This window comes from Bemisia tabaci, chromosome 9 (assembly GCF_918797505.1).
Source record: "Bemisia tabaci chromosome 9, PGI_BMITA_v3".
NCBI classification, from domain to species: Eukaryota; Metazoa; Arthropoda; class Insecta; order Hemiptera; family Aleyrodidae; genus Bemisia; species Bemisia tabaci.
The window spans coordinates 29,230,745-29,258,363 of NC_092801.1; the positions used below are offsets into that span (position 1 = coordinate 29,230,745).

A 27,619-nucleotide genomic window follows, 5' to 3' on the forward strand; every position below is an offset into this window, starting at 1 on the left:
TTTTTTTTTTTTTTTTTCTATCAAGGGCGCGCTTGATGAAAAATCAATTTTTTTGCTACAACCGTCCATCGGTTGAGCGACAGTCTAGAAACGGTTTTGGCGTAGTGCGGCTTGCGAAAATTATTTTGTGCATCACATTTTCCTCGATGAGTTATAAGATCATCAAGTTTCTAGTGCCGTGAAGCCGCTGCGCTCCTGCCAATAAGTAAGCAATATATTGTTTTCTTTCATACGAATTCTATTCACCCCTGGTGGATGTCTTTAATTTGAAACGAAAAATCTTTCGAAATTGATATATATTTTGGCTTCATTTTCTATCTTCGTTGCGGAGAAGTGCACTATCTTCTCAACACGGAAAAAAATGAATTGTTGGTTTAACAATTCAATTGTCAAAAAAACGACTGCAATGTTCCAAATGTACATTTTACAATAGCAGAAAGCTAATTTAACCACGCGGGTGGTTAAATTAGCATTTTTTAGGTCTTATTCTAGTCTATACAATTTGTCATGGTCACCATCTTGCTTTGTCACGCTGAAAGTCGCTCGTTGTCACCAAGAAAATGCAGCCTCTTCTGCGATCAACTTCGCAGACCTTGGGTGTAAGATCATCTGCTTGTAGTTTTCGCAGTCAATTTTAACTAGCCGAGCGCTCTTGGAAACCTGTTCAAAACACAGTCCTTCTTTAATGTACTGAATTAGACAGTATGAAAATTCATTCATGAAACAAAAATGATGAATCACTGTAGTAGATTGGTGCGGATAAATGAATACTGAGATTGAAACAGAGTTGATAATTTCCTTTGGGACCTTGGATACATACCATAAATATGGTCAGGAGCCACAATTTTCAACTTTTCCACCTCCATTAAGTTAAATTCTAAATTTTTTGTAATCTTACTCAACTTTCAGAAATTCTGTAATAATAGCAGCTGTAATAATAATAGTCTCATTAGCTAAATGTCTAAAAACAATGATAACTAACTTATTATCTACCTGCTGCACATGAAAATTATTTTAGATTCGGTCAAAACTTTTTGGTTTCACCCTATGATTAATCCAAAACTTATCGATTTGAAAGATGAAGACATTTAATCTACAATTAAACCCGTTATTTACGAGAGAGCCCATGTGCTAAAACCGGGTGTAGTGCAAAATTAAAAACAAGCAGGAAGCTCCAACGCATTCGCGATTGATTCGCGTCGGAAAGCGGCTCTGGCGACGGTAGGTAGTTGTTACGCGTTTACGGTTTCCTTGGTAACCTTTGTTTGCTATGTATCAGCTGATGTCGAGTAGTATGACTAGGAAGCTCCAACCACGGCATTCTTCGAAAAAAGCGCGAAAACTTATAGATTTGAATTTTCAAATTTTAAACGTAAAGTACATTTTTTCCAGTGCGAGATTAAAGCACAGACCCGTTTTGAATTATTGACAGTATCACCATGATTCCAAAAATACACTACACAACATAGCATTCGCTCACAGGAAAAAGATATCAATTAAAATAAAATCAGCCCCCCCTAAACAGCAGAAAATGGCGCCGATTCCCATCAACCAACACGCGGTCTCTCCAATGTAACATGGTCCGTTGATACTCCCCAGCTGGGACCGTCCGGAATAGCAGCTCTAGTGCAAGCACCAGAGCCGCTAAAAAAATATGCTCTCGTATTCAATCCTTCTCTCTTTCTTAATCGTCGATAGATAAAACTTTAGTGAAGTTCATCGAAGAAACTTTACTAAGTCGACAACCTACCTCCTCTATTTCGTCGGATGTCAGATTGCATAGTTGACTAACTTCCATTAAAACTAAGGCATTTTGTAAACGAATTTTTTGATTCGAGATGCTCTTCACAAGTTCTAAATTCCTCTTGATGGTTTGGAACGCTCGCATGACGAAGGTCTTCTCGAATTTATTTGTTAGCAGTTGCACTGCTGTTTCAAAGCCCCGGGCGCCATTCAAATCCTTCATTTTAATTGGTACTTCCTGGAATGAGAAAACAGAAAATTTCGTATACTTAGGAACCAAAAACACCCAACACTTTCAAAACAAGCCGGAGGAGTCATGAGGGTTAGGCGATGGCAGCTCAATAATAGTTTTTCGTTGAAATCTCCAAATCCGATATTTCAAATCAACTTGGCTTCAAGTAATTGCCATCAATCCTTCAGCTAAAGTTTTTGCTTCCGTAGCCCCTTTCTCGTGGGAGGTAATCGTTTAATAATTACACAAAGTCAAAAAATCAAAACGTATGATTTTGACCCCACTTACCTATTTCCTCTCTCTAAATTTACCTAAGAAGGAAGAATAGCGGTGATGGAACTTCAATTGAGCGCCTTCAACTTGAGTGATACTTCTCGCTTCGCCATGGAGTTTGTTTAGTTGCGTGACCTAACTTAACCCAACCCTGACTCTCTAGTCGTATTTTGTTCGCCGCAACAATTGTTTCCTGTTACCGATTTTGTGTTATTTGCGTCACTTTTTCACAACCAATGAGAGCAAAGCAGCTAGAAGTGAGGTTAAAAATCTTGTTAACAAAACACAACAGTCGTAACAAACCGTAACAATTCTGCAACCTGCTCCGGAGCACGTTCCAAGTGTTTCGCATCAAAATGTTACGACAGCGTTGCCATGTTGTGCAAAAAAAATCCAATTAAATAAGCCACGCCCCCTCATTTCCGGTAACACTCAAACAAAATACGAATGTTACACACTGATGCGAAACAGTTTTGATTGTTACGCCAAACAAAATACGTCTTCTTGCAATCGGTTTCCGAGCTTTGTGACTGATCAGAAACGTAAGACGCGGGCATGCATTCAATTACGGCGAAGACAAAATGTACACCAACGTTCTGGAATTACTTTTTTCTGTCATTTCTTACGAGCAGCCTCATCAAACAACGTATCTCGGTTTGCGTCGTTGCAGGCATCCTGTTTTACTTGACTTTTTAAATGGAGAATTACTGAACGTCAATTCTTAAAAACTTCCGTTATTACTTTTCTGTACGAGGCAAATTCTGAGAGGACTTCAAGAAGCGATGTTGATTTATTCTCCTTCAAAAAAATGAATTAAGAGTGGAGATTTTTAATCACAGCAAACGAGATTCGTGGTGTGGGAGTTTCACCGTCGTAGATCGAGTCAATTAGAGAGGTTCCACATGAAAGTTCTGACTAAAACTGCAAATTTTCATGTTTATTTAGTCACATTTTAAATTGCAAGCGGTGTTTCATAACACAAATACTAGGAAACCAATTGTAGGGTTCTAGAGTGAGCAATAAATATAAGTCGCTGATTGGCGATGAAAAATTATAATGTGGAAAGTCCGAAAAATTAACAACACGAAACCAAAATTAACACAACAAAATCGTTATGGGTATGAAACCAAAAAAATGTGTAAATGTTTAGATAAGGCGGTTGTCTCGAAGGACTTAGAAAAATATCTGTTCGTCTGGGAAAAATTTATATTTGTCGCTGAGGACTCGAGGAGTTGACTCCCTTTGACTTGAAAAGTAGAATTCGAAGTGAGGAGGCCCTCCAGAGCCCAACTCCTTGCTCCCTGTTCAACCCTTCTTGGGGCCCACCCCCAGCGTACCCCACGCTATCCCTGATTGGCTGGTCCAAAGTAGTGTGTAAACAGGGCTTCACCATCCTTAGTGACATCCATATAAAAATTCCCATAAGGAATTCGAATTGGTCAAAAATAATTTCGCCAATCCTCCTCCACAACGTGTCTATTGCACCACGCAAATAGGGTAATGTAAAAACAAGGATGATGACCCAACAACATTGATGTTAGCACTACTAACCAAAAGTATCCGTCGCCAAGAATAAGACTAACATCTCGTATACAACAGGTAGAATAAAAAAATTCCCATAAGGAGTTCGAAGTGGGCAAAAATAATTTCGCCAATCCTCCTCCCCAACGTGTCTATTGCACCACGCAAAGGGGTAATACAATGTTAATGTAAAAACAAGGATGATGACCCAACAACATTGATGTTAGCACTACTAACCAAAAGTATCCGTCGCCCCATCCTTAGTGCCAACCATATGAAAATCCCCATAAGGAATTCGAATTGGTCAAAAATAATTTCGTCAATCCTTCTCCCCAACATGTCTATTGCACCACGCAAAGGGGTAATACGATGTTAATGTAAAAACAAGGATGATGACCCAACAACATTGATGTTAGCACTACTAACCAAAAGTATCCGTCGCCCCATCCTTAGTGCCATCCATATAAAAATTCCCATAAGGAATTCGAATTGGTCAAAAATAATTTCGTCAATCCTTCTCCCCAACGTGTCTATTGCACCACGCAAAGGGGTAATACGATGTTAATGTAAAAACAAGGATGATGACCCAACAACATTGATGTTAGCACTACTAACCAAAAGTATCCGTCGCCCCATCCTTAGTGCCATCCATATAAAAATTCCCATAAGGAATTCGAATTGGTCAAAAATAATTTCGCCAATCCTCCTCCACAACGTGTCTATTGCACCACGCAAATAGGGTAATGTAAAAACAAGGATGATGACCCAACAACATTGATGTTAGCACTACTAACCAAAAGTATCCGTCGCCAAGAATAAGACTAACATCTCGTATACAACAGGTAGAATAAAAAAATTCCCATAAGGAGTTCGAAGTGGGCAAAAATAATTTCGCCAATCCTCCTCCCCAACGTGTCTATTGCACCACGCAAAGGGGTAATACAATGTTAATGTAAAAACAAGGATGATGACCCAACAACATTGATGTTAGCACTACTAACCAAAAGTATCCGTCGCCCCATCCTTAGTGCCAACCATATGAAAATCCCCATAAGGAATTCGAATTGGTCAAAAATAATTTCGTCAATCCTTCTCCCCAACATGTCTATTGCACCACGCAAAGGGGTAATACGATGTTAATGTAAAAACAAGGATGATGACCCAACAACATTGATGTTAGCACTACTAACCAAAAGTATCCGTCGCCCCATCCTTAGTGCCATCCATATAAAAATTCCCATAAGGAATTCGAATTGGTCAAAAATAATTTCGTCAATCCTTCTCCCCAACGTGTCTATTGCACCACGCAAAGGGGTAATACGATGTTAATGTAAAAACAAGGATGATGACCCAACAACATTGATGTTAGCACTACTAACCAAAAGTATCCGTCGCCCCATCCTTAGTGCCATCCATATAAAAATTCCCATAAGGAGTTCGAAGTGGGCAAAAATAATTTCGCCAATCCTTCTCCCCAACGTGTCTATTGCACCACGCAAATAGGGTAATGTAAAAACAAGGATGATGACCCAACAACATTGATATTAGCACTACTAACCAAAAGTATCCGTCGCCAAGAATAAGACTAACATCTCGTATACAACAGGTAGGATAAAAAAATTCCCATAAGGAGTTCGAAGTGGGCAAAAATAATTTCGCCAATCCTCCTCCCCAACGTGTCTATTGCACCACGCAAAGGGGTAATACAATGTTAATGTAAAAACAAGGATGATGACCCAACAACATTGATGTTAGCACTACTAACCAAAAGTATCCGTCGCCCCATCCTTAGTGCCAACCATATGAAAATCCCCATAAGGAATTCGAATTGGTCAAAAATAATTTCGTCAATCCTTCTCCCCAACATGTCTATTGCACCACGCAAAGGGGTAATACGATGTTAATGTAAAAACAAGGATGATGACCCAACAACATTGATGTTAGCACTACTAACCAAAAGTATCCGTCGCCCCATCCTTAGTGCCATCCATATAAAAATTCCCATAAGGAATTCGAATTGGTCAAAAATAATTTCGTCAATCCTTCTCCCCAACGTGTCTATTGCACCACGCAAAGGGGTAATACGATGTTAATGTAAAAACAAGGATGATGACCCAACAACATTGATGTTAGCACTACTAACCAAAAGTATCCGTCGCCCCATCCTTAGTGCCATCCATATAAAAATTCCCATAAGGAGTTCGAAGTGGGCAAAAATAATTTCGCCAATCCTTCTCCCCAACGTGTCTATTGCACCACGCAAATAGGGTAATGTAAAAACAAGGATGATGACCCAACAACATTGATATTAGCACTACTAACCAAAAGTATCTGTCGCCCCATCCTTAGTGCCATCCATATAAAAATTCCCATAAGGAATTCGAATTGGCCAAAAATAATTTCGTCAATCCTTCTCCCCAACATGTCTATTGCACCACGCATAGGGGTAATACAATGTTAATGTAAAAACAAGGATGATGACCCAACAACATTGATGTTAGCACTACTAACCAAAAGTATCCGTCGCCCCATCCTTAGTGCCATCCATATAAAAATTCCCATAAGGAATTCAAATTGGCCAAAAATAATTTCGTCAATCCTCCTCCCCAACATGTCTATTGCACCACGCAAAGGGGTAATACGATGTTAATGTAAAAACAAGGATGATGACCCAACAACATTGATGTTAGCACTACTAACCAAAAGTATCCGTCGCCCCATCCTTAGTGCCATCCATATAAAAATTCCTGATCGGAATTTTTCCTTAGTGCCATACACATATTATTTAACATTGCGGATCCAAATTTGTCAAGATGATATTGGCAGACGACCTCCCATTGTGTCATATGTACCATGCATATGTGGCTTTACAATGGGAAACCAGAATCATGGTTTTCTGAACCAACATTATGTGAATTTATTGTAGGAACTCAACAATACCGAGTCCGGTATTGGTATTATCCGGTAATATATCAGAATCGACAAACATAAATTATGCAGTTGACTAACCGCCAACGCATCCACCTGCAAGAACCGAGTCTACCTGCGAGATCCGAAGAAAGATAATAACGAGCGAAAAAAACAAAATCTATCACCGAAAAAACCATAGCCCATCGAAAAACGCGTAAAAACATACCAAAGACGGAGCCACAAAAGAGGTTTTAGCAGCAGACACTCAATCCATCAAACTTAAATGTCAAGTCGAGGTGCGAAATATCCGAATAATCGATAAACCCAAAAACCCCGCGAATACACGTAAGAAAGCTACGCGTCTTACTCGGTTTCATCAACACCCGTTCAGTATATAATTATCCAATTAAAAATAATGAACCCTTATCTAAATCAATCTCGTAATTAAAAAAATGCACAGCTTAAATTATGACAAGAGTGAAGACCCGCTTATACGCAAGGGATAACCACGCGCCCTATGTGCTTTTAGCGCCAGACAAACCACCACCTCAACGCAAAACAGAGCTTAGCATACCAAAAAGTAACTAAATCCATCTTTAAATTACAAAATTGCACAGCAGAATCCATGACTATAGGGAAGACCCGCTTATACGCAAGGGATATTCACGCGACATACGCGATTTTAACACCAGACAAACCATCAGCTCAATGCAAAACAGAGCCTAGAAATTTAGTAAGTAGACCTTTAGCGTATAAAGTTGACCTTGTAGCATTCATTCATAAATTTCATTCATAAGATCAGGAGATAGTAGTACCGTTTTGGCGCCAAAAATTCACTACTAGAAAAAATGTAATTAATTAAGTACGATGCAATGTTGCTAATTCGCACTTTGAAAGTGAAGAATATCGGACATAGACACTTTTTGATCCTGAAAACTTCATAGACCTTTAGCGTAAAGTAGACCTTGTAGTTTTCATTCATAAATTCATTCATTAATGTTACTACATGGAGATAAACTTTAATGAGTTTGAAAGTTCAATGACCTTTAACGAAAAGTCGAGTTTGAATACTACAATGAATAGTATGAAGGAACTAGTATGTTAATTAAGTAAATGCGATGCAAATGTTGGTATGTAGAAACCCCCCCCCCCCCCCCAAAAAAAAAAAAAAAAAAAAAAATATTTAATTATTTGGTATTCTGGGAAGTTACCTTGAAATGACGCGTCGAGAGATCCATTGCTTCGGCATGAGGTAATTTCAAAGAGCAGGAGGTGTTGGAATGCACTAGTCGTTTATGATCGTAGTATACATGGTTCCACCATGAAAAAAAATCCCTTTGGGTTATAGATTTCCGGTTAAGTTCTACGTTTGCACGGCATGCGTCGATTTTGAGTAGGATGATATTGAGTCATGCATCCGTTAAATTAGAACCTAAAGGAATTCGAGTAATATTTTACAGTGTGAGTGTGACAACGTCTGTTTTTCGCGAGACTCATTGTGACAGTATACGAGACGTAAGGCGGCGTGCAATTCGTCGGTATCGCAAAATATGAAAGGTAGACATGCAACGCACGTGACATAGAATAGAGAATAGCATTTATCGTCCTGTTTTTTAATGACCAGCTCGATGAGGAAGAAAGCAATACCTAAGTAATACAGCAATTGTCGAAAGGAACCAGAGGAAAAAGAGCAAAATCCCTTCACGTGATTCGGGTAAAACGTCAGAGGTGGCGCCACCAGCGACCAACACCACCTCCCCTACACATCATCCCCAAAATCGGGGACGACAATTTTTATGATGCTAATCGATAGCGCTAGCAAAAACTCGAATTCTCATGTGAGGTGCGGGTACCCCCTCACCCTAGCATCATGCCTCAAATCGAGGTAAAAAATTATCATGATGCTAATCGATAGAGCATGTGAAAACTCGAATTTTGGTCAATAGTGCAGTCACCCCCTCTTCTGCACAGCATCTCCAAAACACGGTGTTGAACATTTAGTATAGTGTAAAAAATAGGAGGCGACGTGAGCGTCATCCTTAAGGAATAGTTTACTGTCGAATTTTCTGAAGAAATGTCGGCGCGGAACTTAGATAACAGTGGTGGAAATCATCAGCAGGGTCAATTGTATGCTCGATGTTGCCACATACACATTCAAACTTTCATCTTTGCGTATGAGTTTTACGTATGCAATCCAAGTGGTCCATGAAGGAAATCGTATTACACACACGATAGGCACGCGACATAGACGTGTTTGCAGCATGATGCATACAACCGGACAATAGTAAGAGTCAAGAGTAAACTAGCAAACCCCATTTATTCAAGCAGGAATAAAAAAAATGCGAATACACATATGGTATGCATGCGTCTTAGGTAAAAGTCGAATTTTCTCGAAACGAAACTGTGTATCAAAATTCGGTCTGTGCACGTTTCCAATCTTCGATAGGGTGAACCAATTCCATCACTCCAGGGCAGATTGGGAGGAGTGGAGTTTGAAGGTGGCGCGGGACGTGCATATCTTCGGAAGATATCATCAGCAGAGCCGGTTGAATGGTCGAAGTTGCTACATATACATTCAAACTTCTATCTTCGCGTATCAGAGTTATGTATGCAATCTAAGTAAGTTAGTTAGTTAGTTAATGTATTTTTTCAGACATTAGTAGTATGATAATAGGGATATGGCATCACTTGACCTTTAAGACGGCACCTACGTGACCCCGGTGTGACGTCACTGGCGACTGGTTGCGGGTTGCCTACCTATCGTTGCCAGTGTTGTAAAATTGTGCAGAAAAATGTCGATTATTACCAGTGTTGTAAAATTGTGCAGATAAATGTCGATTAATTTAGGATGAGGGGTGGGGTATGGTGCATGATTTTCCAACCATGGTGTGACGTCACAAGCGACTGTTGGGGGTTGCCTACCTATCGTTACCAGTGTTGTAAAATTGTGCAGGAAAATCCGAATTATTCCGCGATAATCTGGCAACAATGTTATCATGTTACTAGGTGTTGTAAAATTGTGCGGAAAAATCTGAATTATTTTAGGATGAGGGGCTGGGGTATGGCGCATGATTTTCCAACCATGGTGTGACGTCACTAGCGACTGGTTAATTGTTGCGGGTTGCCTACCTATCGTTACCAGTGTTGTAAAATTGTGCGGAAAAATCGGAATTAATTTACGGCGAGGGCTGGGGTATAGTATATGCTTTTGCAACCATGGTGTGACGACACTAGCGTAGACTGTATCGTTACCAGTGTTGTAATTGATGCGGCTTGCCTACCTATCGGGGCGACGGGTAAGCTTACTCGTTACCAGTGTTGTAAAATCGTGCAGAAAAATCGGAGTAAATTAACGGTGTTGGTTGGGTGATGGGTGTTTTAGCGGATCATATGTCAACAATGTTTTCATGCTATGACGTCACTAACGTTGTGAAATTGAGCGGGAAAATTTGAATTCGTCACGGGTGATGGGTATTTTAGTGTATAAAATGACAGCCGTCTTTTCATGCTGTGACGACAACAACCAACCAACGTTGAGAAATTGAGCGGGAAAAGTTGAATTAATGACGGGCATTGCTACGGAACATGGTAACAATGTTGTAAAATTGAGCGGGAAAGTATGATTTAACCCGGAGTCGGGTATGGATTAGTGTACGGTGTATGGCATCCGTGTTTACTGTTGCGGGTTGCCTAAACGTGAAGGGGCTACCATTAGCTTTTTTAAACCACAACCGTTTAATCCTTATGGGCTACCTACCCACCCGAGCGAAGCATGATATGTTAGAGTCAACAATTTGCCTGCGAATTAGGCGGGAAATTTGAAGGAGCAGACGTTGCAAAAAATCTGCAAAAACCTATCTTCACAGGGTTTTCCATGTGCCATGAGTCCTTTACCGTGACGATATCTGCTCTATTAGCAATCATACACAGTACAACCATTCGGGTAAATACGTTTGACCAATGACCTGCATCATTTTAGGTGACGTCATGCGAAGCATCCATTATGTGTCGTCACCCCAACCCAGCTAGCAACCTTACCCGCTCTACTAGGAATCATACACAGGAGGAGGACCGAGGTTCTCCCATAAATTCGTAGCGGGTTGCCTATCCATCCGGGGGAATACGATTGAGTGTCATCACTCTAAGCATCCATTCTATGACGTCACCCTGTTGTATACCACAGTATCAACGTTGTATGATCGGAAAAAAGTTATACCACGCTATACGTGAGATGATAGAAAATTCGGGTTTAAGTATCGACAGCGGTGACTAGAGGGGCTAATGAGTCGAACTCTAGGTGCGACAAGTATAATGCTCTCATCGCGGAGATGTGGATTCGAAGTTGACAATTATTTTGAATACCGCGGTGATGCGCGTATGTCTGCGGTTCGATTGTTGATTCGTTATCGAAAGACCTTGTTCGATAAAAAGCATTGCCGAGATAGGGATTCATCGATCGAGTTCTGTCGATAACGATTCAACAATCGAGCCGGTCGCGCGACTGCGCGAGCTCCTATTCAAGGCCACCCAGTTCTCGCTACTCATTTGAGTGTCATTCGGAAACCACTCATGTTCCACACAAACTAGTCATTCACTTAGTTCCTTTCACCATACATATAACTGATGAAAAATCACGAATGACTCTGGAAAGTATCATTACTTATACGGGGTTTTCGCGGTAACTGCCATTCGATAATCTCCAAATATCCGTTCCCAGTGATGCCATCCTTCGACAAGTTTCAACTTGTCTCGATCAACTTCTCTATAATATATTTCTGATTCCCACGGCTTGGCAATAGCCGAGGACCTGCGGTCCCGCTCATTTAAACGCGTGGTGCTGGTGCGGGTGTGAAAGCCATCAATAATTTTCGATTATTTAAACGGTGATGTTTCTAGTCAGTTGTCGACCATCATCCTCATCTAAATTTATAGGAAAAAAATCGATATGATCCGTTTTGAATTTGGAAAATGAGTCATTTTTCCTTTCTTTCTGAGACAAGTGAAACACTGATGGGGTATGAACCACGACGTGATGTGCAAATTCTCGTTCCTTGATTGCTCCCGCCGGGGAACACCGGTAGACAAATGATGTTTCAGTATCATGAGCCTTGGCTGCGTTGGCTAGAGGAATCGATGGAGCTCGGATGAGGGGGAGAAAAAAAAAACAAGAAGAGATTCGTTTATCACATACAGCAGATTTATTGATATAAAAAGCAACATGAGTATTGTATATTTGCCACACACACTTTCATACTGTGCTATGAACCGTCGAGATCATGATGGGACAAATTGAAGCCATGCTTTATACGCATCACTTTCCTAACGATTAAATGACGACACTGGTTTTTCAATTCGCAAAGAGCATAGGGGAAAACCATCATCGGAAAAGTCTTAACATCAAATGAGTCAGGGTCTAAAGCGCTCACAAAATTTGAAATTGAAGCGTTGTCCAAATATTGACATTTTCTTAATACTAAATCACAAGTTTCGGAAAAAAGTTTTTGAAATTTTTGCTGATTGTCAACAGCTTTGTCCACTACTGCGCTAATCGATGGAGCGAGTTTCTTCAATTCTTTCCATGCCTTCTCTTGAAGCGCTATTTCTCTCGCACACTTACGATGAGATGAATTTTTCTGACCGAGTACAAGACTTTTCCGTCCCAGAATCCTACCAAACTTCAAAAATCTTGATACGGTCCCGAGATAGCACGTCTCCCCAAAGTCGCTGTCCCCCTCAAAATACGCATCGATGTCCTTGTCCCAGCGTGTAAGCTCTCTCCACTCGCTCGGCTTAAGGGCGACCATGTTTTGAACTGTAGCGTAATTGTAAAATTTGATGATCGGAGTAAACTGTTCATTACAGCTGTAACCGATCACTATCTGCTGTTCACCGTTCGGGGTCAGGAAAAAAGACGAGTTTCCCATCGTTTTCGATACGATAGGGTCTCTGCACACACCACGACCGGGTTTTATCGGAGACATGCTCGAAATTTGATAACAAATCACTTCGAGCGACCCGAGCTGACAGCAAAAGCGGACCACACCGACGAAAAAACGAACAGAAAATGGTCCCTGGTGTGTAACAATCCACGGTAAGAAGACATCGTGATCCAGGAGGAGGAGGAAGAGAAGGAGGAGGAGGAGGAGTGGGGTCTGCAACACGCATTTAAAACGTATCAGATCGACTATCCACTCAAATGAAGGCGCCCTCGTCCCGACTCGCTCACATTCAAAGCCTCAGTGTCAAGGTATGATAATGGAGTATCCCATTTGAACCTATGATAAAGAATCGATTATGCACATCGTGCTCGTTGCGATCCCCTACATGTTCGATATTTTTCAAAGGTTTAAACGGCATAGCAATCGATTCATCGCAAAGCATGCCACGACACTGGAAACCATATGTATGTATAAGCCGCTTTCACGGTGCACTAAGGCGCTCTGCGACGCTCACCCTCCACAGCAATCTGTCATGGAAGAGATCCTCCGGGAGCTGGCATCTCTCCATCTCTTCTCGGATGCCCTCTACCCACCGTTTGGGTGGACGCCCTCTCCGTCGCCTACCTGTCAATCGATATATCTCAAAGCCCATAGCCGTCTTCATTCCGCAAACAAACAGCACCATGCAGCAACATCAGATTGCCTATTCGTTCAAATCAAGGCGGTATCATCTCGAGGATAGCCCCGGGCAAGGCTTTCACGTTATAAAACCACACTTTTCAGAGGGGGAGAGGGTACCCAACGAGCTAGCTATCACCTCTATTTCGTCCATTCCATACCCTCAAATATGACGTCACTAGTGAGGTGAGGTGAGGTGTAATAATCGACTATCGATTTTTGCGGTGTTCGATCTCGTGTCTTAGGTTTGAATATGATATCAATCGATACATCGCAAAGGGAACTAGTCTTTTATCGCAAACGGTATCAGATTGCCTATGAAGCTGTGATAAAGAATCGATCATTGCAGTGTTCGATCTCGTGACGTAGGTTTGAATATCATATCAATCGATATATCGCAAAGGGAACTAGTCTTTTATCGCAAACGGTATCAGATCGCCTATGAAGCTGTGATAAAGAATCGATCATTGCAGTGTTCGATCTCGTGACATAGGTTTGAATATCATATCAATCGATATATCGCAAAGGGAACCAGACTTATAACACAATCGGTATCAGATTGCCTATCCACTCAAATGAAGGCTGTCTCGTCTCGAGGATACGCCGTAACAGTTTGGTCCAATCCCCCGTACCACGGGGATTCCCCCTCTTCCTATCCTCTCGGTGGAAGGGTTCGCACATGGTCCACGAAATCATTGGAAATCGAAGCAAAATCGATCGACTTCGAGCGGGTGAGATGTCATATTCTGCGCATTCAAATCGAAGAAAAGTGATGGAAATCGTTACTGATCGAACAACCGATTCGTGATGAGACAACACAAACAACGAGAAAAGAGCAGGCGCTCAAGCATATGATGATGAAAATTGGTCATAGTCGATACCAATCGAAGCTATATCGATAGGAATCGGTGAAAAATCTATGAGCCTCTCCACTAATCGGAGGCAAGAGAGCGAAGTTCTTCGCTTAAAATACACAATCAAGCTTGGTTCCCAGCATTCACCATCATCTCATCATCTACCTTCGCGTCGTCAGAACTCAATGAGCATTAGTGAAAACCGATACCGCCCACACAAGAAATCGATACCACCCACACAAGCAATCGATTGAATTCGATCCTGGTAAGCTGCTACCAAGAATCGATTTTCATCTTTCTCACCTCTCCCTGCGAGATCCGTGCATGGTTCACGAAGACAGCATCGAGATAAATGCATGAGTATCACCGTAAATCTAGTCCTAATCGATTGAAATCGATAGAAAATCGATAAAACGCTCCCGCAATTCGGGGTGAGAGAGCTATGTTATTCGCATGCAAATCGAGTTTATTCGATGAAAAATAATGTGAATCAATACCGATCGAGCAAACATCTATCATGTTCATCGTTAAGACCGGGGTGATCGCACGATTGAACGTTCGATTCTATCGATAGGACCCGATCAGATGGGGTCAGATCATTCGATTCGCTGATCCGATCACGAAGCGCCCGATCAGTCTTTTCCCTTCGTCTTGAGCGAAGCTCAAACGAAGGGGAAAGACGGGTGAGCTTCGAAACGTGAGAAAAACGAAGCTCACCCGTCTTTCCCCTTCGTTTGAGCTTCGCTCAAGACGAAGGGAAAAGACTGATCGGGCGCTTCGTGATCGGATCAGCGAATCGAATGATCTGACCCCATCTGATCGGGTCCTATCGATAGAATCGAACGTTCAATCGTGCGATCACCCCGGTCTTAACGATGAACATGATAGATGTTTGCTCGATCGGTATTGATTCACATTATTTTTCATCGAATAAACTCGATTTGCATGCGAATAACATAGCTCTCTCACCCCGAATTGCGGGAGCGTTTTATCGATTTTCTATCGATTTCAATCGATTAGGACTAGATTTACGGTGATACTCATGCATTTATCTCGATGCTGTCTTCGTGAACCATGCACGGATCTCGCAGGGAGAGGTGAGAAAGATGAAAATCGATTCTTGGTAGCAGCTTACCAGGATCGAATTCAATCGATTGCTTGTGTGGGTGGTATCGATTTCTTGTGTGGGCGGTATCGGTTTTCACTAATGCTCATTGAGTTCTGACGACGCGAAGGTAGATGATGAGATGATGGTGAATGCTGGGAACCAAGCTTGATTGTGTATTTTAAGCGAAGAACTTCGCTCTCTTGCCTCCGATTAGTGGAGAGGCTCATAGATTTTTCACCGATTCCTATCGATATAGCTTCGATTGGTATCGACTATGACCAATTTTCATCATCATATGCTTGAGCGCCTGCTCTTTTCTCGTTGTTTGTGTTGTCTCATCACGAATCGGTTGTTCGATCAGTAACGATTTCCATCACTTTTCTTCGATTTGAATGCGCAGAATATGACATCTCACCCGCTCGAAGTCGATCGATTTTGCTTCGATTTCCAATGATTTCGTGGACCATGTGCGAACCCTTCCACCGAGAGGATAGGAAGAGGGGGAATCCCCGTGGTACGGGGGATTGGACCAAACTGTTACGGCGTATCCTCGAGACGAGACAGCCTTCATTTGAGTGGATAGGCAATCTGATACCGATTGTGTTATAAGTCTGGTTCCCTTTGCGATATATCGATTGATATGATATTCAAACCTATGTCACGAGATCGAACACTGCAATGATCGATTCTTTATCACAGCTTCATAGGCGATCTGATACCGTTTGCGATAAAAGACTAGTTCCCTTTGCGATATATCGATTGATATGATATTCAAACCTACGTCACGAGATCGAACACTGCAATGATCGATTCTTTATCACAGCTTCATAGGCAATCTGATACCGTTTGCGATAAAAGACTAGTTCCCTTTGCGATGTATCGATTGATATCATATTCAAACCTAAGACACGAGATCGAACACCGCAAAAATCGATAGTCGATTATTACACCTCACCTCACCTCACTAGTGACGTCATATTTGAGGGTATGGAATGGACGAAATAGAGGTGATAGCTAGCTCGTTGGGTACCCTCTCCCCCTCTGAAAAGTGTGGTTTTATAACGTGAAAGCCTTGCCCGGGGCTATCCTCGAGATGATACCGCCTTGATTTGAACGAATAGGCAATCTGATGTTGCTGCATGGTGCTGTTTGTTTGCGGAATGAAGACGGCTATGGGCTTTGAGATATATCGATTGACAGGTAGGCGACGGAGAGGGCGTCCACCCAAACGGTGGGTAGAGGGCATCCGAGAAGAGATGGAGAGATGCCAGCTCCCGGAGGATCTCTTCCATGACAGATTGCTGTGGAGGGTGAGCGTCGCAGAGCGCCTTAGTGCACCGTGAAAGCGGCTTATACATACATATGGTTTCCAGTGTCGTGGCATGCTTTGCGATGAATCGATTGCTATGCCGTTTAAACCTTTGAAAAATATCGAACATGTAGGGGATCGCAACGAGCACGATGTGCATAATCGATTCTTTATCATAGGTTCAAATGGGATACTCCATTATCATACCTTGACACTGAGGCTTTGAATGTGAGCGAGTCGGGACGAGGGCGCCTTCATTTGAGTGGATAGTCGATCTGATACGTTTTAAATGCGTGTTGCAGACCCCACTCCTCCTCCTCCTCCTTCTCTTCCTCCTCCTCCTGGATCACGATGTCTTCTTACCGTGGATTGTTACACACCAGGGACCATTTTCTGTTCGTTTTTTCGTCGGTGTGGTCCGCTTTTGCTGTCAGCTCGGGTCGCTCGAAGTGATTTGTTATCAAATTTCGAGCATGTCTCCGATAAAACCCGGTCGTGGTGTGTGCAGAGACCCTATCGTATCGAAAACGATGGGAAACTCGTCTTTTTTCCTGACCCCGAACGGTGAACAGCAGATAGTGATCGGTTACAGCTGTAATGAACAGTTTACTCCGATCATCAAATTTTACAATTACGCTACAGTTCAAAACATGGTCGCCCTTAAGCCGAGCGAGTGGAGAGAGCTTACACGCTGGGACAAGGACATCGATGCGTATTTTGAGGGGGACAGCGACTTTGGGGAGACGTGCTATCTCGGGACCGTATCAAGATTTTTGAAGTTTGGTAGGATTCTGGGACGGAAAAGTCTTGTACTCGGTCAGAAAAATTCATCTCATCGTAAGTGTGCGAGAGAAATAGCGCTTCAAGAGAAGGCATGGAAAGAATTGAAGAAACTCGCTCCATCGATTAGCGCAGTAGTGGACAAAGCTGTTGACAATCAGCAAAAATTTCAAAAACTTTTTTCCGAAACTTGTGATTTAGTATTAAGAAAATGTCAATATTTGGACAACGCTTCAATTTCAAATTTTGTGAGCGCTTTAGACCCTGACTCATTTGATGTTAAGACTTTTCCGATGATGGTTTTCCCCTATGCTCTTTGCGAATTGAAAAACCAGTGTCGTCATTTAATCGTTAGGAAAGTGATGCGTATAAAGCATGGCTTCAATTTGTCCCATCATGATCTCGACGGTTCATAGCACAGTATGAAAGTGTGTGTGGCAAATATACAATACTCATGTTGCTTTTTATATCAATAAATCTGCTGTATGTGATAAACGAATCTCTTCTTGTTTTTTTTTTCTCCCCCTCATCCGAGCTCCATCGATTCCTCTAGCCAACGCAGCCAAGGCTCATGATACTGAAACATCATTTGTCTACCGGTGTTCCCCGGCGGGAGCAATCAAGGAACGAGAATTTGCACATCACGTCGTGGTTCATACCCCATCAGTGTTTCACTTGTCTCAGAAAGAAAGGAAAAATGACTCATTTTCCAAATTCAAAACGGATCATATCGATTTTTTTCCTATAAATTTAGATGAGGATGATGGTCGACAACTGACTAGAAACATCACCGTTTAAATAATCGAAAATTATTGATGGCTTTCACACCCGCACCAGCACCACGCGTTTAAATGAGCGGGACCGCAGGTCCTCGGCTATTGCCAAGCCGTGGGAATCAGAAATATATTATAGAGAAGTTGATCGAGACAAGTTGAAACTTGTCGAAGGATGGCATCACTGGGAACGGATATTTGGAGATTATCGAATGGCAGTTACCGCGAAAACCCCGTATAAGTAATGATACTTTCCAGAGTCATTCGTGATTTTTCATCAGTTATATGTATGGTGAAAGGAACTAAGTGAATGACTAGTTTGTGTGGAACATGAGTGGTTTCCGAATGACACTCAAATGAGTAGCGAGAACTGGGTGGCCTTGAATAGGAGCTCGCGCAGTCGCGCGACCGGCTCGATTGTTGAATCGTTATCGACAGAACTCGATCGATGAATCCCTATCTCGGCAATGCTTTTTATCGAACAAGGTCTTTCGATAACGAATCAACAATCGAACCGCAGACATACGCGCATCACCGCGGTATTCAAAATAATTGTCAACTTCGAATCCACATCTCCGCGATGAGAGCATTATACTTGTCGCACCTAGAGTTCGACTCATTAGCCCCTCTAGTCACCGCTGTCGATACTTAAACCCGAATTTTCTATCATCTCACGTATAGCGTGGTATAACTTTTTTCCGATCATACAACGTTGATACTGTGGTATACAACAGGGTGACGTCATAGAATGGATGCTTAGAGTGATGACACTCAATCGTATTCCCCCGGATGGATAGGCAACCCGCTACGAATTTATGGGAGAACCTCGGTCCTCCTCCTGTGTATGATTCCTAGTAGAGCGGGTAAGGTTGCTAGCTGGGTTGGGGTGACGACACATAATGGATGCTTCGCATGACGTCACCTAAAATGATGCAGGTCATTGGTCAAACGTATTTACCCGAATGGTTGTACTGTGTATGATTGCTAATAGAGCAGATATCGTCACGGTAAAGGACTCATGGCACATGGAAAACCCTGTGAAGATAGGTTTTTGCAGATTTTTTGCAACGTCTGCTCCTTCAAATTTCCCGCCTAATTCGCAGGCAAATTGTTGACTCTAACATATCATGCTTCGCTCGGGTGGGTAGGTAGCCCATAAGGATTAAACGGTTGTGGTTTAAAAAAGCTAATGGTAGCCCCTTCACGTTTAGGCAACCCGCAACAGTAAACACGGATGCCATACACCGTACACTAATCCATACCCGACTCCGGGTTAAATCATACTTTCCCGCTCAATTTTACAACATTGTTACCATGTTCCGTAGCAATGCCCGTCATTAATTCAACTTTTCCCGCTCAATTTCTCAACGTTGGTTGGTTGTTGTCGTCACAGCATGAAAAGACGGCTGTCATTTTATACACTAAAATACCCATCACCCGTGACGAATTCAAATTTTCCCGCTCAATTTCACAACGTTAGTGACGTCATAGCATGAAAACATTGTTGACATATGATCCGCTAAAACACCCATCACCCAACCAACACCGTTAATTTACTCCGATTTTTCTGCACGATTTTACAACACTGGTAACGAGTAAGCTTACCCGTCGCCCCGATAGGTAGGCAAGCCGCATCAATTACAACACTGGTAACGATACAGTCTACGCTAGTGTCGTCACACCATGGTTGCAAAAGCATATACTATACCCCAGCCCTCGCCGTAAATTAATTCCGATTTTTCCGCACAATTTTACAACACTGGTAACGATAGGTAGGCAACCCGCAACAATTAACCAGTCGCTAGTGACGTCACACCATGGTTGGAAAATCATGCGCCATACCCCAGCCCCTCATCCTAAAATAATTCAGATTTTTCCGCACAATTTTACAACACCTAGTAACATGATAACATTGTTGCCAGATTATCGCGGAATAATTCGGATTTTCCTGCACAATTTTACAACACTGGTAACGATAGGTAGGCAACCCCCAACAGTCGCTTGTGACGTCACACCATGGTTGGAAAATCATGCACCATACCCCACCCCTCATCCTAAATTAATCGACATTTATCTGCACAATTTTACAACACTGGTAATAATCGACATTTTTCTGCACAATTTTACAACACTGGCAACGATAGGTAGGCAACCCGCAACCAGTCGCCAGTGACGTCACACCGGGGTCACGTAGGTGCCGTCTTAAAGGTCAAGTGATGCCATATCCCTATTATCATACTACTAATGTCTGAAAAAATACATTAACTAACTAACTAACTTACTTAGATTGCATACATAACTCTGATACGCGAAGATAGAAGTTTGAATGTATATGTAGCAACTTCGACCATTCAACCGGCTCTGCTGATGATATCTTCCGAAGATATGCACGTCCCGCGCCACCTTCAAACTCCACTCCTCCCAATCTGCCCTGGAGTGATGGAATTGGTTCACCCTATCGAAGATTGGAAACGTGCACAGACCGAATTTTGATACACAGTTTCGTTTCGAGAAAATTCGACTTTTACCTAAGACGCATGCATACCATATGTGTATTCGCATTTTTTTTATTCCTGCTTGAATAAATGGGGTTTGCTAGTTTACTCTTGACTCTTACTATTGTCCGGTTGTATGCATCATGCTGCAAACACGTCTATGTCGCGTGCCTATCGTGTGTGTAATACGATTTCCTTCATGGACCACTTGGATTGCATACGTAAAACTCATACGCAAAGATGAAAGTTTGAATGTGTATGTGGCAACATCGAGCATACAATTGACCCTGCTGATGATTTCCACCACTGTTATCTAAGTTCCGCGCCGACATTTCTTCAGAAAATTCGACAGTAAACTATTCCTTAAGGATGACGCTCACGTCGCCTCCTATTTTTTACACTATACTAAATGTTCAACACCGTGTTTTGGAGATGCTGTGCAGAAGAGGGGGTGACTGCACTATTGACCAAAATTCGAGTTTTCACATGCTCTATCGATTAGCATCATGATAATTTTTTACCTCGATTTGAGGCATGATGCTAGGGTGAGGGGGTACCCGCACCTCACATGAGAATTCGAGTTTTTGCTAGCGCTATCGATTAGCATCATAAAAATTGTCGTCCCCGATTTTGGGGATGATGTGTAGGGGAGGTGGTGTTGGTCGCTGGTGGCGCCACCTCTGACGTTTTACCCGAATCACGTGAAGGGATTTTGCTCTTTTTCCTCTGGTTCCTTTCGACAATTGCTGTATTACTTAGGTATTGCTTTCTTCCTCATCGAGCTGGTCATTAAAAAACAGGACGATAAATGCTATTCTCTATTCTATGTCACGTGCGTTGCATGTCTACCTTTCATATTTTGCGATACCGACGAATTGCACGCCGCCTTACGTCTCGTATACTGTCACAATGAGTCTCGCGAAAAACAGACGTTGTCACACTCACACTGTAAAATATTACTCGAATTCCTTTAGGTTCTAATTTAACGGATGCATGACTCAATATCATCCTACTCAAAATCGACGCATGCCGTGCAAACGTAGAACTTAACCGGAAATCTATAACCCAAAGGGATTTTTTTTCATGGTGGAACCATGTATACTACGATCATAAACGACTAGTGCATTCCAACACCTCCTGCTCTTTGAAATTACCTCATGCCGAAGCAATGGATCTCTCGACGCGTCATTTCAAGGTAACTTCCCAGAATACCAAATAATTAAATATTTTTTTTTTTTTTTTTTTTTTTGGGGGGGGGGGGGGGGTTTCTACATACCAACATTTGCATCGCATTTACTTAATTAACATACTAGTTCCTTCATACTATTCATTGTAGTATTCAAACTCGACTTTTCGTTAAAGGTCATTGAACTTTCAAACTCATTAAAGTTTATCTCCATGTAGTAACATTAATGAATGAATTTATGAATGAAAACTACAAGGTCTACTTTACGCTAAAGGTCTATGAAGTTTTCAGGATCAAAAAGTGTCTATGTCCGATATTCTTCACTTTCAAAGTGCGAATTAGCAACATTGCATCGTACTTAATTAATTACATTTTTTCTAGTAGTGAATTTTTGGCGCCAAAACGGTACTACTATCTCCTGATCTTATGAATGAAATTTATGAATGAATGCTACAAGGTCAACTTTATACGCTAAAGGTCTACTTACTAAATTTCTAGGCTCTGTTTTGCATTGAGCTGATGGTTTGTCTGGTGTTAAAATCGCGTATGTCGCGTGAATATCCCTTGCGTATAAGCGGGTCTTCCCTATAGTCATGGATTCTGCTGTGCAATTTTGTAATTTAAAGATGGATTTAGTTACTTTTTGGTATGCTAAGCTCTGTTTTGCGTTGAGGTGGTGGTTTGTCTGGCGCTAAAAGCACATAGGGCGCGTGGTTATCCCTTGCGTATAAGCGGGTCTTCACTCTTGTCATAATTTAAGCTGTGCATTTTTTTAATTACGAGATTGATTTAGATAAGGGTTCATTATTTTTAATTGGATAATTATATACTGAACGGGTGTTGATGAAACCGAGTAAGACGCGTAGCTTTCTTACGTGTATTCGCGGGGTTTTTGGGTTTATCGATTATTCGGATATTTCGCACCTCGACTTGACATTTAAGTTTGATGGATTGAGTGTCTGCTGCTAAAACCTCTTTTGTGGCTCCGTCTTTGGTATGTTTTTACGCGTTTTTCGATGGGCTATGGTTTTTTCGGTGATAGATTTTGTTTTTTTCGCTCGTTATTATCTTTCTTCGGATCTCGCAGGTAGACTCGGTTCTTGCAGGTGGATGCGTTGGCGGTTAGTCAACTGCATAATTTATGTTTGTCGATTCTGATATATTACCGGATAATACCAATACCGGACTCGGTATTGTTGAGTTCCTACAATAAATTCACATAATGTTGGTTCAGAAAACCATGATTCTGGTTTCCCATTGTAAAGCCACATATGCATGGTACATATGACACAATGGGAGGTCGTCTGCCAATATCATCTTGACAAATTTGGATCCGCAATGTTAAATAATATGTGTATGGCACTAAGGAAAAATTCCGATCAGGAATTTTTATATGGATGGCACTAAGGATGGGGCGACGGATACTTTTGGTTAGTAGTGCTAACATCAATGTTGTTGGGTCATCATCCTTGTTTTTACATTAACATCGTATTACCCCTTTGCGTGGTGCAATAGACATGTTGGGGAGGAGGATTGACGAAATTATTTTTGGCCAATTTGAATTCCTTATGGGAATTTTTATATGGATGGCACTAAGGATGGGGCGACGGATACTTTTGGTTAGTAGTGCTAACATCAATGTTGTTGGGTCATCATCCTTGTTTTTACATTAACATTGTATTACCCCTATGCGTGGTGCAATAGACATGTTGGGGAGAAGGATTGACGAAATTATTTTTGGCCAATTCGAATTCCTTATGGGAATTTTTATATGGATGGCACTAAGGATGGGGCGACAGATACTTTTGGTTAGTAGTGCTAATATCAATGTTGTTGGGTCATCATCCTTGTTTTTACATTACCCTATTTGCGTGGTGCAATAGACACGTTGGGGAGAAGGATTGGCGAAATTATTTTTGCCCACTTCGAACTCCTTATGGGAATTTTTATATGGATGGCACTAAGGATGGGGCGACGGATACTTTTGGTTAGTAGTGCTAACATCAATGTTGTTGGGTCATCATCCTTGTTTTTACATTAACATCGTATTACCCCTTTGCGTGGTGCAATAGACACGTTGGGGAGAAGGATTGACGAAATTATTTTTGACCAATTCGAATTCCTTATGGGAATTTTTATATGGATGGCACTAAGGATGGGGCGACGGATACTTTTGGTTAGTAGTGCTAACATCAATGTTGTTGGGTCATCATCCTTGTTTTTACATTAACATCGTATTACCCCTTTGCGTGGTGCAATAGACATGTTGGGGAGAAGGATTGACGAAATTATTTTTGACCAATTCGAATTCCTTATGGGGATTTTCATATGGTTGGCACTAAGGATGGGGCGACGGATACTTTTGGTTAGTAGTGCTAACATCAATGTTGTTGGGTCATCATCCTTGTTTTTACATTAACATTGTATTACCCCTTTGCGTGGTGCAATAGACACGTTGGGGAGGAGGATTGGCGAAATTATTTTTGCCCACTTCGAACTCCTTATGGGAATTTTTTTATCCTACCTGTTGTATACGAGATGTTAGTCTTATTCTTGGCGACGGATACTTTTGGTTAGTAGTGCTAATATCAATGTTGTTGGGTCATCATCCTTGTTTTTACATTACCCTATTTGCGTGGTGCAATAGACACGTTGGGGAGAAGGATTGGCGAAATTATTTTTGCCCACTTCGAACTCCTTATGGGAATTTTTATATGGATGGCACTAAGGATGGGGCGACGGATACTTTTGGTTAGTAGTGCTAACATCAATGTTGTTGGGTCATCATCCTTGTTTTTACATTAACATCGTATTACCCCTTTGCGTGGTGCAATAGACACGTTGGGGAGAAGGATTGACGAAATTATTTTTGACCAATTCGAATTCCTTATGGGAATTTTTATATGGATGGCACTAAGGATGGGGCGACGGATACTTTTGGTTAGTAGTGCTAACATCAATGTTGTTGGGTCATCATCCTTGTTTTTACATTAACATCGTATTACCCCTTTGCGTGGTGCAATAGACATGTTGGGGAGAAGGATTGACGAAATTATTTTTGACCAATTCGAATTCCTTATGGGGATTTTCATATGGTTGGCACTAAGGATGGGGCGACGGATACTTTTGGTTAGTAGTGCTAACATCAATGTTGTTGGGTCATCATCCTTGTTTTTACATTAACATTGTATTACCCCTTTGCGTGGTGCAATAGACACGTTGGGGAGGAGGATTGGCGAAATTATTTTTGCCCACTTCGAACTCCTTATGGGAATTTTTTTATTCTACCTGTTGTATACGAGATGTTAGTCTTATTCTTGGCGACGGATACTTTTGGTTAGTAGTGCTAACATCAATGTTGTTGGGTCATCATCCTTGTTTTTACATTACCCTATTTGCGTGGTGCAATAGACACGTTGTGGAGGAGGATTGGCGAAATTATTTTTGACCAATTCGAATTCCTTATGGGAATTTTTATATGGATGGCACTAAGGATGGGGCGACGGATACTTTTGGTTAGTAGTGCTAACATCAATGTTGTTGGGTCATCATCCTTGTTTTTACATTAACATCGTATTACCCCTTTGCGTGGTGCAATAGACACGTTGGGGAGAAGGATTGACGAAATTATTTTTGACCAATTCGAATTCCTTATGGGAATTTTTATATGGATGGCACTAAGGATGGGGCGACGGATACTTTTGGTTAGTAGTGCTAACATCAATGTTGTTGGGTCATCATCCTTGTTTTTACATTAACATCGTATTACCCCTTTGCGTGGTGCAATAGACATGTTGGGGAGAAGGATTGACGAAATTATTTTTGACCAATTCGAATTCCTTATGGGGATTTTCATATGGTTGGCACTAAGGATGGGGCGACGGATACTTTTGGTTAGTAGTGCTAACATCAATGTTGTTGGGTCATCATCCTTGTTTTTACATTAACATTGTATTACCCCTTTGCGTGGTGCAATAGACACGTTGGGGAGGAGGATTGGCGAAATTATTTTTGCCCACTTCGAACTCCTTATGGGAATTTTTTTATTCTACCTGTTGTATACGAGATGTTAGTCTTATTCTTGGCGACGGATACTTTTGGTTAGTAGTGCTAACATCAATGTTGTTGGGTCATCATCCTTGTTTTTACATTACCCTATTTGCGTGGTGCAATAGACACGTTGTGGAGGAGGATTGGCGAAATTATTTTTGACCAATTCGAATTCCTTATGGGAATTTTTATATGGATGTCACTAAGGATGGTGAAGCCCTGTTTACACACTACTGTCCAAGAACCGACGCTAAGCTCTGGTTGGTCCCCCCGATTTAGGCTTTCTCGCCTTTGCTTGCCGTTACGCGGCCCCCCCCCCCTTGCTCGCAGCGGGCTCCGCCAAAGGCCCGTGCTATCAATCTGGCTTGACACTTTTATGGCCGAGACCTTTTAATTCTGCTGCACCTGCCCTGGGTGACTTACTTTTCTGAGAACGTCCCTTACAATTTGGTCCCTGCTACATGTACGGTGCATTCCTTCGCGTGTTGTTGTTCGGCCGAGTGCATTGTTGCTTTATTTCCTCTTTTAATGTTGGATTACTCCTAGGACACTACACAATGGAACCACTTTCATAAACTCAAAGTTTTGAATAAACCAAGTATATAAGCGTTTAAAGTTTTCAAATTTTGTCCGACCTCTCGCATTGACTCGATCCATTGTGCATCGATGAGATGCACTGAAAAAAAAATCTCGGTGTATTTACTTAGAAAAGGGTAAAATTACCAAGAATTCAGGGTTCTATTTGATCCCAGTTTTTTCTTGGTAAAATTGCCATTTATGGAATTGGTAATTTTATCAAGAAATCTCGGTAAAATTATTGAACTTTCTCGGTAATTTTACTGGACCTTGATAAAAACGCCAATATTTTTTATCGACTGTGGTAGAATTACCGAGATAAAATGGCAAAGTTACCGGGAATTGATTACCAATAAAAGTGGTATTCTTACCTAAACAGTAAAAATATCGGTTTTTAGGTAAGCTTGCCAACCTGCCTTGGTAAAATTACCAATAATTGGTAAAACAAATGAGATGGGAATGGTACCAACGGACCTTGGTAAAAACGCCGAGAGTTTTTTTTCAGTGTGTCGAGGAATGATTCTTGATCGTTCAAAAACAACGATAATTCACTCACTTTTCCAATAAGTTCGAGCAAGACGTCGCTCAAACAGTCACTTAGAGAGTTTCCATCAGGCAACAGAGCATTAATCTTTCTCGGGAATCCTTGAAGGAGGAAGAGGGATACTTCACGGCCAGAATCAGATAGAAGATTAGCAAGGAGCATCGCCACCATTCCACTCCATGTTTCGCCGACTATCGTATAGGGTCCTCTGCTTTGGACTCTCGTCATGGACTGTAAGAATGACGGAATTAAATCACGAGAAGTAAACAGTAATAACTGTGAGCAATTATGCACTATAACACCATTACAAAAGTTCTTTACTATAGTTACTTTTACTTTCTACGGTTGGAAATAGAATGGAGATGTTGCATGTGTGAGGAATTTTCGATTTGACTGTTGATTCTTTTGTAAAAGTTTGCGAGAAACACGATAGTGCCACTGGTTTTCTCTGAAATCAACTCCCAAGCTAAAAAAAAAGCTCTTAATATGAGGCCATAATGGAGGGGATATCCCACGCTATCCTGAGAGTCCACCTCTACATCAAGACGAACTCTCCATGCAAAGATAGGGAGCAAATACATCAGCAGGGTTGCCGTGTTTTCAGTTTTGGAGTCCCCAAATAAAATGGCGACCCTGTCAATGTATTTG

At 41.6% G+C, this 27,619-nt stretch overlaps 1 protein-coding gene across 1 annotated transcript; it reads right to left on the bottom strand.

Moving 5' to 3' along the window:
- Positions 1–267: 267 nt before the first annotated feature.
- Positions 268–27,193, bottom strand: LOC140225381 (uncharacterized). The gene is made up of 3 exons (XM_072304082.1): positions 26,984–27,193; positions 1,751–1,981; positions 268–660 (listed from the first exon to the last, which is right to left on the bottom strand). Exons 1-3 carry the CDS (start codon positions 27,140–27,142, stop codon positions 550–552), a joined length of 501 nt encoding a protein of 166 aa, XP_072160183.1. The 5' UTR covers positions 27,143–27,193; the 3' UTR covers positions 268–549.
- Positions 27,194–27,619: the final 426 nt, after the last annotated feature.

Bases quoted from the DNA above. Each gene is read 5' to 3' on its own strand.
- LOC140225381 (XM_072304082.1), bottom strand. From the start codon at position 27,142: ATGGTGGCGATGCTCCTTGCTAATCTTCTATCTGATTCTGGCCGTGAA. The intron at 1,982-26,983 runs GTGAGTGAATTA...TTCTCATTCCAG, and splicing joins TGCTCGAACTTATTGGAAAA to GAAGTACCAATTAAAATGAA. The intron at 661-1,750 runs GTAGGTTGTCGA...TGTTTTGAACAG, and splicing joins CATCCGACGAAATAGAGGAG to GTTTCCAAGAGCGCTCGGCT.